Genomic DNA, 18,047 nt, shown 5'->3' on the forward strand with positions numbered 1-18,047 from the left:
TTTTTTTTTTTTAAGCTTTATTCATTTTTGTTAATTTTTATTGTTTACAGCACACAGCTTCAAGCAGCTTATCACTTTCACTTACGTTGGTTTAAGATGAAGATCTTGTCCAAATTTATAGTTTTTACATTGCTGTTATGGAGCAGATTTTGCACTGGGTTATGAATTTATTACAACACCGGTTAACCGTCAGATGAAAGGTCAATTCAGTACACATAAAACGGAAACGACACAACACACACCTTCATTCGGATTTACCTATATTTGATCCCAACACACACGTCCAGTGAGATCTAAATATAGCCGGTTTCTTTCTATTTTCTAGTTTCATTTTCAATTTCATAATACGATGAAAGAATGGATTGAGATGAGCTCAACTGATAATATTATTAATAATACTTACATACAAATTTCATCATTTCTGATTTAATTTAATTCTGCTTCACGGTATGTTTTCAGTTTCAATTTAATACTTTTATCCCTTGGATCGAATGAATACCATAGCCATAATATAGGACATTATTATTTTTTTTCATTATCATTATCTCTTTCACTTTCTTCGACTTCGGGTAGAGTTTCAGTTTTAATTTCTGTCCTCAATCAACAGTGACTCTCAATAACAGTAACAGCAGACAATCGTCAAATTTGGATCGCAGTCACCAATTCATCGTCAGGTTTTATTCATTCTATGTCATAAAAAAAGGTAAGCGATATGCAAATATATCAAGAGATTATTAGAAGACTGCGAAAATGTTTTCACCTTTCTTCGTCTGCCTCAGACTCAGACTTAAGAAGTTTAAGTCTTAGTCTTAGTGTACGTCAATCAGACTCTATAAATTGACCTGATCATCAGTATCAGTAGACAAGCTGCTTCATAATTTCTCATTTACCCCAATAAAATGGCTTTATACCGGACATACAATAGAATACAATAATTTTTTGATTGACCTGACGCGGTCCTATGATGAGTCTAGTTTAGGCTGGCTTTAGACAAGGTGAAAAACCTCATTGTCAATGAGGTGCCATTATGGTCATTTGTCTCTGTTCTTTTTTACGTAAAAAAAAAATTTTTTTTAATAAAAAAAATGAGCTTTTATATAGAGCAATATCCACTTAACGTGCTCAAAGCGCTTTACAAGGGGTCCCTGGTCAACAGCAACATTTAACATGTAGGACGAGACATGACGCCTGTTAGGTGATATTACAATTTTTCAGACAAAGACAACGCTGTTAACGGTCAGGTACTCATTTTACACCTGAGTATGGTGAGAGAATATGAGTAAAGAGTCTTTCCCAAGGACTCAACTATACGTCGAGAGGCTTCTGTATATTTTTTTTTTGTCAGTGTTTGTTGTTGTTTTTTTTTTTGGTATGTTTTCTGTTTTATACACATAGATTGTCAAAAGATGCAAGCACAACAGCACAGCAAAACCCCCAAAGGTCAGCAGAGATTAAGGATGAACCGAAGTCAAGGTCACACACCCAAAAGGAACACCAGACAGGTTTGTTGTGATTTTTTTTTTTTCATTTAAAACATTTTTTAATAATAATAATAATAATAATAATAATAATAATAGTAATAATAATAATAATAATAATAATAATTCTGAAAACTTATATAGCGCTATAACTCCAAGACACCAGACTCTAAGCGCTTTTTTTGATAAATTCGGACTCGAGTCTGAATAGTCTCCCATCGCTATTCGGACTCAAACTCCAATGTGCGTGCCATAAGTATCTTGAACAGGAATGTGTATGCGCAAACACAGAAGAGAGACAATATGGGCAGTAGGCAAAGGAGGGAACTGTGGAACTGAACGAAAGCAGAAGAATTCAGAAGAAATTCTGTTTTACCCTTATCTGACATAGTTGATAATCTTACTTCATACTGTCAAAGGATTGTTGCTTGTCTACCACTATCAGAATATTATTATTTTGTGCTGATTTTATAAAGACATCATGTAAAGTTGTTCGAAAAGCTTTTCATAAAGACCTCAGATATTAATTTCTATCTGGACTTCCAACTGACGATCAATGATATGATTTTGTCTTTCTTGTCAAATGAAGCAGGTTTAGACTGCTTGTTGAAAGTTGATATAACATTAATTGTTACTTTTATTTGCATCAATTGTATGTGATTGTCAAGAACTAAAATAAATTCGAAGTTTACTGCCAGGGGAGGCTATTCAGATTCAAGTCCAAAGAACTTACTGATTGCACATGGGCATTGGAGTTTGAATGAGACTATTCAGACTCGAGTCTGAATAGCCGCAGCCTAAACATTGTCGTTGCTTTCAAACTAAAATATTTTATTTATATGTGATTCAATCTGTGAACACCATTCAGGCGATCCTGTTCACCCAGCAAGATTAGTAATTTTGATCTGGAGTGAAGCATTTCATTATAAACCATTGTGTTATTCAAATACAGGAAAATAAGTTTACGCTAATATATGCTTGAATATATACTAAGGATGTTTGAATTATTTGTAAAGAAAAAAAAATTCACTTTGATTATCAATAATCGGTCTGTTTTAAGGACAAATGGGCTATCTCGCATCATAAAAAGATTTTGACAAAGTTACTTTAACACCATGTTTTAATATATTAAGACCTTTTTATAAGGGCCATTCCTTTTTTTTTTTTTTCTGATTATAAGGTTCAACATGAAACATAAGTGGTGAATTTGAAAATATTTTTTTTTCTAAATCTTTATTTAAATATCTTTTATTTTCAGGAATTTCAAACATATTGGACAAAAGAGGAAGTTGGACATGCTATTAAACAAAAGCGTGTTTTTGTAGTAAGTAGTGTTCATTTTTCTCCTCCCAATAACATTGATCCTCGAATTAAAAGTATAACACCAGAAAAGGCTTTTTGAAAGACAAGATTGTTGATTAAATTAAATGAAATCTGTTTTATGTCTTTCTAAAGCTACTTGAAAAAATAACAATAATACCTCAATTGTCATTTAATTCTTCTATCTTTTTGAATGGATCAGAAAAAAACTGATTTTATTGATAGAAGTATCAATTGTTTCATTATTTTTTTTTAATTTAAAAGAACCAAGAGTATTGTGTTGAATTCTTTGTCCAAAGGACAAACATTATACTCGAGATGTAGGGTCGTTAATCTACATAGTTTTTTGGGATGATAAAGCTTATGAAACCTATACTAAAGAATATGAGGGATTTATTATTTGATATGCATATATTATGTCTACACTTCCAGGGTCCAATTCGAATAAATCCTAAGAACTACAAGGATGCCTATGTACCACAACCAGTAAGTATTGTTTGATCGTTACCATCTGTCTTTTGTAATTTTGCTTAAATGGCTGTTGAGCGCTATGTGTTGTGTTCTTAGTTAAAAGATGATGTTTTGCTGGTGTCTTCTGAGCTTATTAAGGCTATCAGTCTTTACAGGTCTGGTCATATCGGTAAACATACATCCACCCGTGGGGCTCATTGACCAACTGCTCATCCATTCTTCTCTCATATTTGTTTTGCTGTGTCTAAGGATACCGGAATCGATGGTTGCAAAAAGTGTTGATCCGAGCCTGGCTTTGAAATATTATCTCTTTAAACAGATGTCTTCTTGACAAGGTGAAAAATGGGGCAATTATGAAATTATGATATGTTTATTTTTCGACTGTCTCATATATAATTTATGGAAATTGACCCGTACTCATTAAACAACTCTGAAACACAATTAAGTGATTTTTGTTTTGTAATGGATTTTCTGTTTTACTTCTTTTCACTTTTGTTTGTTCGTTTGTTTGTTTTCGCCTGTTTATTTTTATTTTTACACAACTGATTTTCTTTCCCTTTTTTAGATGAAGGCCTCATGCTGCATTTGGAAAAAAAAAATTATTGTTATCTTGGGAGAATATTTTCCAGGCAGACGGTCTCCTCTAGCAGTGTCCTCTTATATGGAATTGCTGTATTTGTATTACTACTTTCAGTAATCATCATGCCATATGTTGTTTTGCTTTTTTTACTTGTAGGATGGAAAAGCAGATGTTCTTATTTGTGGAACAGAGGACAGAAACAGAGCTCTTAACACCGATGTGGTTGTTGTGGAGCCATATTGTGTTGAAAATTGGCGGGTATGTCTGCTCTCACCACTACATTTTGATTTATTTAGAGAGATTCTGTAAAGACAGACCATTTCATCATGAAAGTCATGAATTGTAAATAGTAAATAATGAATTTATATAGCGCCTAAACATCCACGTTAATCGTGCTCTGCGGGCTTTACATAATAAAAATAAAAATGTTTAAAAACAACAAAATTAAAAATCACGACACTACATGATACATAATAAGCATGCATACAAAAAACAAAAAGCAACATCTATTTTATGAAAAATATGCCTCGCGGAACAACTCAGTCTTCAGACATTTCCTGAAAGATGATAAATTTTCACAGGACTTTGTCCGAGGACTAAGTGCGTTCCATAGGCGTGGAGCTATGAATGAAAAGGCTTTTTCACCGAAAGTGGATTTTGAGGTGGTAACTTTTAGAAGTTGGGACTGAGATGATCTCAAATTTCGAGTGGGTTCATATTTTTTAATCAGTTCCTGCAAATACTCAAGTGCCAATCCATCCAGACATCTACAAACATAGCACAATATTTTAAATTCTATCCTATACTTCACGGGAAGCCAGTGCAATTCGTGGAGAACTGGTGTTATATGATCTCTTTTTTCTCTGAATCGGGGGACAATGACCATTCTCACTAGGCACTATAATACTAACGAGTGCCAACTCCAAATTGTGAAAAGCACATAGTTTGGTCAAGACCCGGCCAGCTAGCCATTTACAATTAAAAAGGCTTTTTGACCTGTATTACTTCGGTCAACCAGATAGAGACAGTCAAGTTTATTACTTTTGTCTAAGATAAGATAAGATAAGATATACTTTATTGATCCTAAATGGAAATTATCATAATGTTACACATCATTCATCGTTATATTAGCACAGATCTATAAACTATCTTGAACTAATTGACGAAAATACGTAGCTAATTAAAAGCAAAATAAACATCAAATATAATAAAATAAAATAAAATATCCATAAAATATACAACACTTACAGCAGTCTAGTTATCTTTATTGATTATTTCTCACATTAGTAGAGGAAGAGTGGAGAGTCTGTTGTTGAAAAAAATTACAATTTCAACAGAGATAATCCCAAGCTCCATGGGGTCTTTGTAAAGGACGACCACAGGATTGCGTTGTTTTTAAGCACATATGTGACCCCTCGTCTCAAAACGGTATTATATCGGGATGGACCAGATGCTAAAAAATCAAATTATAGTTAAACTGGTCAAAAATGTGAAACGTTGGTATTTAGCACAGTAAAATGTGATATTCCTTCTCCTCTATAAAGCATATAAACTCAACTTAAGCATGATATTTCTAGCTACAAATTTCATTTTCACCATCTTAATCATCCCGACTTAATACGGTTTTGAGACGAGGGGTCACATATTTGTAATTTTCTGTCAATTATGATAACCACAATACTCGTTAAATGGCAATACTCATTATTGACTTTCATAAATGAATAAATAAGATTTATCTCGTCTTATTTCATCTCAGATTAGCTTGGAAGAATTTGACCAATACCAGGAATTAATGGCAGCTTCTAGCGATTATTCTCAACACCATGTCGATAATGAAGTTGGAAGTAGTAATAGTGTTGTCATGGGTGGTAGTGGTGCGCAATCCAGTAGCAACCAGCAGCAGGATAGACGAGCAGCAGCAGTGGATGGCTACAACAGTGACGATTCAGGTTTGTATTGTCGTCACGCAGGCTTGTGATAACCAATAGAAACTTGCATAATTTGATAAGCAGTTTTTGTTTTGTTTTTTTTCACAATAATCAAATATGGGAATATTTACAAGAAAATGAAAAAAGAAAAAAATTGTTATAGCGTTCTCACTAGAATTTTTAGTTTATTTTGTGTGTATTTTGACATGCACAAGGGCTGAGGCATTGTGTTTTCGATAACAAAACTAGGTCCTGAGTGATCAATTGGTAGCCTACCCGTCCCCTCATGCTCTTTGCTCACTTGATCCATTCCTTAAGTTATGGCATTTACTGGAAAATTTGCAATTTTATCATGCTTATTGAAATGAAAATATGAATTTTTGTGCGAAATTATGTAAAAAAAAAAATTGCTTTAATGTGGATGAAAATATGAACGTCTCATGATTGTTGTTGGGTGGCAAGTCTGTCATCATGCAGGATGGCTCCAAAGATTTATTTGATGTATTGTAAGATAACCAATGGATGATCGAAGGAAAGAGAGCTAGAGGAAGGCAAAGAATGACTTATCTAAATATCCTAAGAATGGCCAAATGTGACTAAAAAAGCAACACAGATTTCATGCGCACCGTGATTCGTGGAGACAGCTGACCGGCAATGTGCTCAAGAGCACAAGCCAGGATGGATGATGAAGATAACCAACAAAGAGATGTATTTTTAAAAAATTAAATCTTGATTTCCCCTCTTTGTCATTCTTTTCTCATACTGTACTTCAAGATGTTTTGTAGACAATGTTGTTAATTCTATTAGGTTAGTTATTGTCGATGTTGTGCGGAAATCCCCTTATTACAGTGGGCAGGGGGGTACATACTATGTCTTCTATCCCACTATATCTGTTTTCCAACATGCTTTCTGTCTTTGTCTTGGAATGAGATTACTTGGTTTTGTCCTGGCCCTGGCTGGAGACCTGGCTTGGAGGGAAACAGTCAAATGCATAATTATTGTTTTGGGAGATGATATTTTTTTTCCTTGTAAATCATCTCTCTGTTATGTCCTGTATAATGTTTTGTTCATGTATTATATATGATTTGTAAGCATTTGGGTGTATTCCTCATAGTGGGGACCTGTGCTTGTGTCTGGATGAGACTTTTAGGTGATCTCAAACTAAGTACACTGATAGTGTGCTCTTGGAATCTACATCTGTTTCCTATTTGAACCAATTCCCCTTTGTCTGCCTTAGTCTTGGGTGCTTTTATTGTAATTCTAGAACTTTTTACTATCCCATTTTCTTCCTGTTACTGGCGCTGATATGACCTCAATGTGTTGCAAGCGCCGTAAAATCCTTAAAAACAAAAACAAAGCAAATCCCCTTATTACAGGGAAAAGTTGCCCTTTTCTGGGTACATTATTTTCTTGAGAAGTGGTGGGTGGTCTATTGAGTATTGCATTGTACTTTCACCCGTAGGACTGGAGTTTGAGTCTGCTGTCAACATCTCACTTTATCATTGAGCTTTAGGAATTCTAATTGAAATAAAGAAAATGATGTCAACAGTCAGATGCTTGCATATTATAAATTCAGACTTGCTTTTATTACAATATTAAAAGTTACGATAATTGCCTGATGTGAATAATCAAATTTTCTAGATTTGAATTTGATTTTTAAAGGTATGATCTGGTTGGACTGGAAAAGGATGGTCATGCATTATTTTTATTAATATTATTATTGTGTTCTTGTTTACAGGACCTGATGTCATTATAGAAACAGATAGTGATGACGATGTCGGAGCTGGAGCCAGTGGCTGTCGTGAAAAATCTCTGGAAGAGTTGAGTTTGAACCACCAAAGTGCAGGTTAGAAAAATTGTAGATAGTGTTTTTCTTAGCATTCTGTCTAAATACAGTCATTTGTCTCTTTATCTTTAGATACTCGGTTTAATTCCACACACCGTGCTGTGGTCATGAGCAAATAACCTCATCTTTGCCCATGCTGGTCTGACACCAACCCGGAGTAATGCTTAATCCTGAAAGAACAATCTTCCCCATTTTAAAAAAAAATTCAAAACCAATATGAAAAAAAAAACCAAGATAAAGCACACACATAAAAAGAGAACAATTTAAAAAACAACAAAATATAATGATGATGGTTTGAGATTAATACCAAGCTGTCATATGGAGTTACCTCAAATCATCTAAACAAAGCCTTACGTTTATGTTTACCAAAATGTTGCAGTTAAAAACTGCCTTAATGATAGATGTTATTTATTTTAATTATTTATTATTCTATGAAATGAAAGGAAGTTACCATCTGTCAATGATATATATTTTTTTTTTCACCCTTCTACTGAAGATAATCTATAATTTTCTTAACTATTATTTTAAAAAGGTTGAAAAGAATGTTTTTATTTTCAATCAGAATCAAAGGCTGAAAATGTAGCGAAGGCATTAAAAAATCTCCAGTTGTTGAAAGAGAAAGAAGGGAAGTCGGATGAAAAGCCCAAGAAAATCTCCAAACCTGAAAGATGGAAACGGTTGGCTACAGACCAAAGAAAATTTATGACGGTAGCTGAAATTCGTAAAGAAGCCAAGAAAAATCGTCTCGCCATGGACCTCTTTGGTGGAAGTCTGGATGAAGCTGTCGTCCCATTTTGTATTGGTGATTCTCTTGTATCACGATTTCTTCAAATTACTGGAAAGGTTAGTAGCTATAAATGGAGGGTGGGGGGTCAATCAACCGTAATGGATAAGAGGAGGTGACTCTCAAAACCTGCTATGTAACCTTCATAAAGAAAATGATTTCCCTCTCTCATTCAATTTATTGGACACTTTGAAAACTTTGTGGAAAACTCAAACTTATTAAACAGTCAGGACATTGTTCTGTAAAGCCAAAAAGAACATGTATATAAATATATTTAAAACATGTATATATACATTTAGAAAAAATGTCGACTGACGAAATGGAGGACATAGAAACAATTGTATTGGCAAAAAATATGTGAGTGACCTTATTTATTTTTATATGCTCTAACCAACATTATCGAACACTCTCGTACCTACAAGTACCCACCAACAACCCTATATATATATATATATATATATATATATATATATATATATATATATATATATATATATATATATATATATATATATATATATATATATATATATATATATATATATATATATATATATATATATATATATATATAAAACATGCTAGTTAGAAATAAAATACAGTAATTTTCTCTAAATCTATTCTTTAAAATATAGGGCTGTGGGTTAACGTTCTTTTCTGCCCATGTTACATTTTTGCCGACGGAAACAGAATTACAAGCAAATCTAAAAATTATAAAATTATTTTTCAGAGATTGATATTCAAGTAACTTGCAAACCTTTTTTTAATTAAAGGTATATATGTCAGCCGTTGACTTTACTGGTTATTTAGAATATCTGTTGGGGCATTATGATCAGTCATTAATTTGACCTCGACCTTGAGAATCACCATCTGGCTGCCCCGTTGCCAGATTTTATTTGCGCACACCTACAGACATTAATTACCAGACCAATTTTGATTGTTGATGTCTCAAACGATTTGTCTTGATATTTGTTAACTTCCACAATACAGTAGTATATAGATGAGTGCCTGTTTGTAATAGCCTTTATTTCTCTGCAAATATTGCGGGATCTCCATTCCATTAGTGATGAAAAAGAAACTTAGCAGGTACTGATAGTCACTTTCTCAAGTAAAACCAGTGAAAACCTACCATTAAAAATTGACATTGCCCGTCAAAGGGTCGAGGTTAATTCATTTTTTTTTTTTTGGATGCCTTACAGTCCAAGGCATTAGGAGCCAAACACATTTTGACCATTAATAACCATTAACATATTACACTCACAGGCAGGGTACAGTTTTGCTCTAACCTGACATCTGACTTAACTGTCCTCACCAAAAAGAAGTAGTAACAGTGATCAAACTGGATCTCTTAAGCTTGAATCACTGAGGTGTTACCAAAGTTTCAAAGTTTATTCAATGTTAGGCTTTCGCCAATAAATCAACAATTTGATGACAACATACATGAAAGTGGGAAAAAAACAAAAAACTCTCTTGATGAAAAATGCTCGGGTCTGTAGACAGAAACAGATAATATTTAGGGTGAACATAATTTAGTTCTCTGTTTAAAAAATATTTTAATCACTTTATATCGCTATAATTTATGTTGTTTTGGAAGACAGTTAACAAAGGACTATTATTAAATTATTGCAGTAAATTCAATTGAATCTCAAATTTTAAAATTAAATAGAAATTTTAGTCTGATTATTTTATAGTCTTTTAAAATTTTGAGGCGCATGAAGTTTGGAGTAGTTCCTGGTATCTGCAGCTTTAAAAGCACAGTAGAACACACTTGCTATCCTTTGGATGGAATGCTCGTTTTTTTTTGTTTTTTTTTTTGTTTTGATTTTTTCTCAAAGTACTTTCCACCAGATCTAAGAGACCTAGCTACCTCATCATTAGGTCAAAGAAAAAAAATCTTTAAAAATTGCACCCAGGATTGGTTTCTTTTTCTTCTGAGGCAAGTGATGTACTCGCTGTTGAAACTTCCAAATTCATTAAAGCAATCAATCAGATTTTATAATAGTTAAGTATATAGATTGCAACTACAGAAATCAATGGGGATGGCCACCCGGAGATTGCAATGGCAGAAGATCGAAGATTTGCTCTTCTGAAAACATTGATAGGATTCTAGCAATGAGAACTCTAGCCAATATTACAGTGATATATGACTTTGATCATTGAATTATGTTGTAGGTGATTAAATGAAAGATTGACACTTTATCTACAGGTGGTTGCAATCTATGAGACCAAGCATTGCAGGGCGGCTAGTGGCCATATTAAGCCTATGACTGACAACAATAAGAGTCTCGCTCTGTTTGCACCTACTGACAGTCGTATACCTCGCATCATTCTACCAATTGATGCCTGCCCAGTTGGTAAGTCATGGTCAATTGTAATGTAATTTGATTTATTGTCTATGACAATGTAGAATGATTTCAAATTTTTCCATACTCCATTTCAAAAGATGAATAAATTTCTACCAAATTATTTTTTGTTTAAAAGGTTCTAAACTTATGAAAACAGTTAGAAGGGTGGATTAAAGCAGTCCTGCTCTATGGGTCAGAGACTTGGCGAACAACCTTGACCACACCAGCCAAGATACAAACTTTTGTCAATCGCTGTCTTCGACAACTACTCAGGTTGAAATGGTTTGACAAAGTGCCAAATGCTGACCTTTGGACAAGAACAAACCAAGAACGAATAGATGTCCAGGTCAGACGCAGAAAGTGGCGATGGGTTGGCCATACCCTGCGGAAAGAGCCCTGCAATATAACCAAGCAGGCTCTTGAATGGAACCCACAGGGCAAGAGGAAACGGGGTTGTCCAAAACAGACGTGGAGGAGAAGCCTTCATCAAGATTTGATCGTCTCAAATCTTACCTTGAGTGAGGCAAAGGTCTGTGCCAGGGACAGAAGAAGATGGAAGAGTGCTGTTGAGGCCCTATGCTCCGCCAGGAGCCAAGAGGCATAAGTCAAAGTAAAAGGGTGGATTGGAAGTATATGATTCTGGTACTGCAAAGTATCATACAAATTTTTAAGATTCATTGGCGTGTTTCTCTTACTTAAGCCCCTGAGCTCTCTGTGTAGTATATTATGCAATCAACAACATTTTGACATCCAATTCCCTCCTTGGCCATCTTCTCCAGCTTCTTCCCTGGATTTACTCCAGATTTGAATGCCTCAAGTGGTTTCTTGGATGTCCCCGTCTTCTCTCTCCTAGTGGAATGATAGCCTTGTTATTTATTTACTTTTCTTAAAATAAATTCTGACTGTTTGGGGATTATTTTTTTTGCTTTGTAAAGCACTTTTAGTGGATATTGCGCTATATAAAGCTAATTTTCTTTTTTTTTTTTCCCCCCCAGGATTTTTGAAAAGACCCAAAGACTATGACAGCACACTCTTTATTGGTCGAATTCTGAAATGGGAAGAGACTTCCAAAATGCCATGGGGGTGAGTTGGTTATGAATTAATCTATTTAAACCTTTGAAGGCGAGATTGAATTATACTTTCTTCCATTATTTATCTGGTTAATGGTACGCTGCACACCTTTTTTTTTTTTTTCACCAAGTACAGTGCAACCCCTAGATAATGACATCGCCTGGGACTGGAAAATTATGTCAATTATCTAGGGGTGTCATTATTCCAGGGTTTTCAAGATGGCGGAAAAAGGGGACGTGGTGAGACCCGTGAATACATAAAAGCGCAATGCATGGACCAGTGCCTGAGAGAAGACATAATATCTCAACAACATTAGAATGTGCATTTCTCCTGTTTACAAAGGATATACCAGTTACGCTTTCACTCTCCAATGTGTATTGTCATTGTTTTGATCCTAAACTGTGCTCGAACACCATTTAACAAAACTGAGTATAATCAAGAAAACCAAGTGCCAATAGTATAATACTACACAAGAACACAAATGCACACATCTAGTTTTGACTTGAATTAAAATCCATGTGATACCTCTGATGAGTTATGAATATGGAAGTTTTTATTTAAGTGCACCAAAATTTACAAGTATTTAAAATCAGTAGATCATCATATTGCAAATTTAAAATAAACACAAAAACAACAAGGTATTAATCACAATAATATCAATTTTGGACTGGTGTTTAGAAAAACAACTGGTTTTTCAAATGAAAATAATAAATTGAAAGAGGCTGTTATTGATTTACAAACTATTCCAACATATGGTAAGACCATAAATATCCATAATTGCCCCACTGGACAAGGCATTGCCTGATATCAGTTAACCTCCAGGTAGCTCACGGGGAAGGTTAATGGACCCTGGAGAGTTCCATCTACTGATAAACTTCTTTTGTTGTGGTTAACAAATTGATCTCATTGGGAGGGGGGGAAAAGACATATTTTATTGGTTATGAGTACGAGATGACGATGGTCAAATATCAAGCATCGGTATCAACTGCCAATTATTGCTATAACGATGTCACTAAACAGGGGTTTTACTAAAATGCGTGTCATTATTTTGGTATTTTATCACTAATAACATATAGCAAAAAAATCAGGAACAGAGGTCAATGTTGCTATTCAGTGGTTGTCGTTATTCAGGGGTGTCGTTGTCCAGAGGTTGCACTGTATTTACATCTGGTCTCAATTGTCGTCCCAGCTCCCCCCTTCTACTTCAGTCAGCACTCTTTCTACCTCTTCAATCCTCCCATATCATTTGTCTTTTCCATATGGCTTTATCTTTTTTGTGTAGTGAGACTATTGGTTTTGCCTTTGTCCTGCCTTGAGTCTTTTGCTGAGAGAGAAACAGTTGGATATATCTTTTTGTGAGAGATGGTGTTATATGATATTATTTTATGTGTAAATTATCTATTTAAATTATATTTATCTCAGTTGTATTATTGATATGATGGGTTTGTTTTGTAATATTTGAGCTTATTCTTCATGGTCGTGTTCTTGTTATTTTTACATTTTGGCGGGATGTTAGATGGTCTTAGTATAGAATCTGCAATTTACATTTCTCATTTCAGGACCATAGCTAGAAGTCTAGGAGAGGCTGGACAGATAGAGCCCGAGACAGATGCCTTATTAATGTCTTTGGATATTGACAACTCACCCTTCTCAAATGAGGTAAATATTTCAGTTGAAGTGGAACTCATCGTCCTGCACACGTCTTTTAAGTACAGTGCATCTGGTTGAACACCATTAACAGTTTTTCCAAATATTCGAACTACTTAAATTAGCTCTGATGACTCCTTAATCGAACCTCATAATAAAATTTTGATAACTGTAAATTTAAAATTATTATTCCAGGAAAAGAATGAAAACAAATTTTAACTACTAAACGCATGACTAGATATCAATTTTGTGAGCTGTCATCGCTGCTCTGTTGGGAAATGGCATAAACAGAGCCCATGTTCTTAAAATATTACAAACAAAACTAAAATTTTCATCCAATTCTTATTTCTGTCTTTACCATTAGGCCTTAAAAGAGGTAGTTGTGGTGTCAGTTCCAATCAAAGTGATGATGATTAAATTGGAAAAGTGTCTGGAGCAGGCATTTGATAACAATAAGAAATTAAGTGAGTAAGAAAGTGCCAGAAGACAATAGAGAATAAAAATTTTGCGACGGCGATGGAGGCTTGAACCCTGACCTTACTGGTACAAGCTGGTATGAGCTATCACTGCGCAGGTTCCTACTCACTTCATTTCTTAATGATTAACTTGGTTTCTTTCTTGATAAAACCAGGTCCTCAAGTGCCTTCCCCAAGATCTACCTTGGACTATCCCCCAAGAGGAATTTTCCTACCGTCGTGACTTACGCAAGATGTGCATCTTCACCATAGATCCAGCGACTGCAAGAGATCTTGATGATGCTGTGTCTGTCGAGAGAAATGCTGATGGTAGGCCCTATGTCTTACTTTTTCTTGGGTGCTTTAATTGTAATTCTAGAACTTTTTACTATCCCATTTTCTTCCTTTTTACTGGCATTGATATAACCTAAATGTGTTGCAAGTGCCATAAAACCCTTAAAAACAAAAACATATACTTGTATTCAACAGGGATTTAGCGTTTCAGGATTTCTTAAATATTAAAGTTTTCTCAGACTTCTTCAATTTTTCTAAAATTGTGCACTTTGACATGGATTGTCACATTATTATTGTTAAATGCGACCTTTCCATCTCTTGAACGCCTGTTGTATTCAATAAAATAATGCATGAATATGCATAAGTGAATATGTTCAATCTGACTGGAGTTTTCATCACACCTCTTCAAACTTTATTTTAAATGTGAGGAATGATAATCTCTAATGTATGAAATACTCTTATAAAACAATCCTTTATATGGAATCCCTATATATTTAGAAAGTTGCAATGAAATTTCTGTTATTTATGGTAAAAGTTAACTAAAACCTTTTATTTTTTTCTGTTTTCAATTTTTTTTTTTCTTTACTTATCCTCTAATTCATTTTATTTATGCAGTCATTTACTCATAAATGGACTTTTTTTTATTTTCTAGGAACTTTTGATGTCGGTGTGCACATTGCTGATGTTAGTTTCTTTATCAAAGAAGGGACTGAGCTTGACGAAGTTGCCTCTCAGAGAGCAACCAGTGTCTATCTGGTTCAAAAAGTAAGTGGAAATTTAAGAGTGTTCTTAAGGATAACGTGATACTTTTCATTTTAAAAAATAACAATGTGAAATTGAATGTAAGTTTCAATTTAATTACGCGGGTGGTTGGATGGGAGCATCACCCTTAAATCATATACCTATGATGTTCGTATGGGTGTACGATCCGATAGTGATGTCGTTTCTTCTTCTCTTTACTAGCCTATCCTGCTTCTTTGGTTTGTGATTGTATTTTTGACAGGGGATTTTTTTTTTTCTGTAAATCTTCTGCCTGTTTGTTCTTGGTTATTTATAATTTAGCTTATGATATCTTTAGGTTATGATTTTGATTTACATTTGTACTATTTTTGTTAGATTGCTTGTTTTTTTGTTTCAGCGGTCTCTCGTATAACCTCAATTGTGTTGGAAGAGACCTAAAGCAACAAACAAACAAACAAACAAAAATTAATTACGAAACAGATGGAATGGACATTTTGGGTTTCCATTTTATCAACAAAAAGTATGGATGAAACACTGCAGATGAATGTAGTAGTGGCGTTGTTAACAACGGGTTTTTTTTTTTTCATTTTAGCATTTTATATCATGATATTTTCATCACCAGGTTGTTCCCATGCTTCCTAGACTTTTGTGCGAAGAGCTGTGTAGTTTGAATCCAGATGAGGACCGACTGTCATTCTCTGTCATGTGGAAAATCAATGATAGGGGAGAGGTTAGTGAGTTGTCCTCAATGGCTTTCTTCTTCTTCTTCTTCTTCTTCTTCTTCTTCTTCTTCTTCTTCTTCTTCTTCTTCTTCTTCTTCTTCTTCTTCTTCTTCTTCTTCTTCTTCTTCTTCTTCTTCTTCTTCTTCTTCTTCTCTTCTTCTTCTTCTTTTTCTGGGTGGGGTTCCCTACCTCCACAGTGGGCAGGGAGGTACTTACCGTGTCTTCTACCCCTTATATCTGTTTTCCAACTTGCTTTCTGTCTTTGTCTTGGTGTGAGATTGCTCGGTTTTGTCCCGACCCTGGCCGGAGTCCTTGACTGGGAGGGAAACAGTCAAATGCATAGTTATTGTTTTGGGAGATGATATTTTTTTCCTTGTAAATCATCTCTCTGTTATGTGTTATTATATTGTTATTTTTAATGTATAATGCAAGCATTTGAGTGTATTCCTCTTTGTTGGATTTTATTCTTGTGTCCGGATGAGACTGATAGGTGATCTCAAACTAAGTACATTGATGGTTTGCTCTTGGAATCTACATCTGATCCCTATTTGTTCCCAGTTCCCCTATGTCTTACTATTTCTTGGGTGCTTTAATTGTAATTCTAGAACTTTTTACTATCCCATTTTTTTCCTTTTTACTGGCGCTGATATGACCTTAATGTGTTGCAAGCGCCGTAAAACCCTTAAAAACAAAACAAACTTCTTCTTCCTTCTTCTTCTTCTTCTTCTTCTTCTTTATCATCATCATCATCATCATCATCATCATCTTCATCATTATTATTATTATCATCATCGTCATCATTGTTGTTATCATCATCATCATCATCATCATCATCATCATCATCATCATTAATTGTAATTATTCTATGCATTTTTTTCTATTTTTTCTATTTTATTATGATTTATTTTCAATCATTTAGATCCTGGAGGAATGGTTTGGTCGTTCTGTGATAAGATCATGTGTTAAACTCAGTTATGATCATGCACAGGTATGTGTGTTTGTGCCTGTGTATTTGCTTATATATAAACATTTTAATGTGTGTATGTGTATTTATGTGTTTATTTACACATGTGACATATGTAAGGTGAGTTGTGTATGTGTGTAAGAAGTAGTGTATGTAGTGTACGAGATAATTGCCTATTTAGACAATAAAGATTATTATTATTATTATTATTATTATTATTATTATTATTATTATTATTATTATTATTATTATTATTATAAGTCCAATAGGTTAGCTCACCGGTATACTATGTCTTAAAAACAAGACTATTACATCACTTTGCTACAAAGGACCATTCAAATCAACACAATTAAATCAGTAATTCGATGCCACTGAAAAAAACTTCAGAATTATCTCATCTCCGCCATACTCATTTTTGTTGACTTCCTTATTTATTTATTTTTACATTGACTAGCCTTTGTAGTTTTGTCCCATAGTTATTGCTCATTCTGTTCAGCTTCTTCATTGCATTGAAAATGTGAAAGTGAAAAATACTAGAGGACAAATAAAGGTGCAGGATTAAAGATCTGGAAAGTTATTTATGATACAGCGCCAGGCAGTACATAGAAAAATACCCAAAAAAAAAAAAAATATATATATATATATATTTGAGATAATATGCCAACTGACGACGTGGGGAGACCACAGAAACATGTGTTTCGTCCATAAATAAGTGAGTGACTCCATTTATATAAAATAGCATTTACCAAAATCAGTATTCCTCGATTGCAAAGTCTTCTTTCATACAAGTCTAATTCAATTTTAACTGAATTTCTTATGTCAAATCTTTCTTTTTCTTTCTCCAGGGTTTCATTGATGAACCAGAGAAGTTGTGGTCACAGGAAGAGTTACCGCCCATTACAAATTCATTCAGTGTCCCGGATATCCAGGAACGCGTCTTGCAGCTACACAGGGTTAGTAGGGGTGACTTTGTTGTCACCAGTAGTTATTGAATATTGTATAGGTGTAATTATTAAATTAGGGGGCAGCGTGCTCAGCGGTACGGTCTTTGCTTCATACCCAAACGGTACTGAGTTCAATCACCTCCCACTGCGCTGTGTGGCCTTGAGCAAGTCAACTCGCCCTAGTTCAATTTGTGACACTGCACTGCGGCTTATGCCAGGGTAATTCCAGTCTTCCCTTTGGATTAGATCCTAGAGACAAATTTTCCCTATGGGATGCATAAATGGAATTTTATTTTATTTTTATTTTTTTTATCTTCCGGTCATATGTTATTGACATAATCCTACTTTTTGGGTGTTTTCATGTGTCTGTATGGATGGAATTTAATTTTTTAAAGTCTCAGACTTGACATTCGTATAAATAGCTTTCTGGATCTAAAATTCTCTGTTTAAAAAAACA

At 34.3% G+C, this 18,047-nt stretch overlaps 1 protein-coding gene across 4 annotated transcripts in view; it reads left to right on the forward strand.

Annotated features, from left to right (window-relative positions):
• Nucleotides 1–325: 325 nt before the first annotated feature.
• The window catches only part of LOC144971543 (DIS3-like exonuclease 2), a 32,941-nt gene continuing 15,219 nt past the window's right edge, over nucleotides 326–18,047 (forward strand). The window contains exons 1-17 of one of the 4 annotated variants that reach the window (XM_078912554.1): nucleotides 326–447; nucleotides 608–703; nucleotides 1,396–1,502; nucleotides 2,737–2,802; nucleotides 3,231–3,284; nucleotides 4,006–4,107; nucleotides 5,606–5,798; nucleotides 7,516–7,623; nucleotides 8,186–8,466; nucleotides 10,614–10,761; nucleotides 11,748–11,835; nucleotides 13,383–13,482; nucleotides 14,102–14,255; nucleotides 14,872–14,984; nucleotides 15,583–15,690; nucleotides 16,602–16,670; nucleotides 17,492–17,599. In XM_078912554.1, the coding sequence (XP_078768680.1) occupies nucleotides 1,407–1,502; nucleotides 2,737–2,802; nucleotides 3,231–3,284; nucleotides 4,006–4,107; nucleotides 5,606–5,798; nucleotides 7,516–7,623; nucleotides 8,186–8,466; nucleotides 10,614–10,761; nucleotides 11,748–11,835; nucleotides 13,383–13,482; nucleotides 14,102–14,255; nucleotides 14,872–14,984; nucleotides 15,583–15,690; nucleotides 16,602–16,670; nucleotides 17,492–17,599 (1,788 nt within the window). In that variant the 5' untranslated portion in view covers nucleotides 326–447; nucleotides 608–703; nucleotides 1,396–1,406. Of the gene's footprint in view, nucleotides 448–534; nucleotides 704–1,393; nucleotides 1,503–2,736; nucleotides 2,803–3,230; nucleotides 3,285–4,005; nucleotides 4,108–5,605; nucleotides 5,799–7,515; nucleotides 7,624–8,185; nucleotides 8,467–10,613; nucleotides 10,762–11,747; nucleotides 11,836–13,382; nucleotides 13,483–14,101; nucleotides 14,256–14,871; nucleotides 14,985–15,582; nucleotides 15,691–16,601; nucleotides 16,671–17,491; nucleotides 17,600–18,047 lie in introns of those variants that run through there. The other 3 variants (XM_078912557.1, XM_078912555.1, XM_078912556.1) reach the window with 3 other exon arrangements.

This window comes from Berghia stephanieae, chromosome 4 (genome assembly GCF_034508935.2).
Source record: "Berghia stephanieae isolate SIO BIC M18660-M18661 chromosome 4, UCSD_Bste_1.3, whole genome shotgun sequence".
NCBI classification, from domain to species: Eukaryota; Metazoa; Mollusca; class Gastropoda; order Nudibranchia; family Aeolidiidae; genus Berghia; species Berghia stephanieae.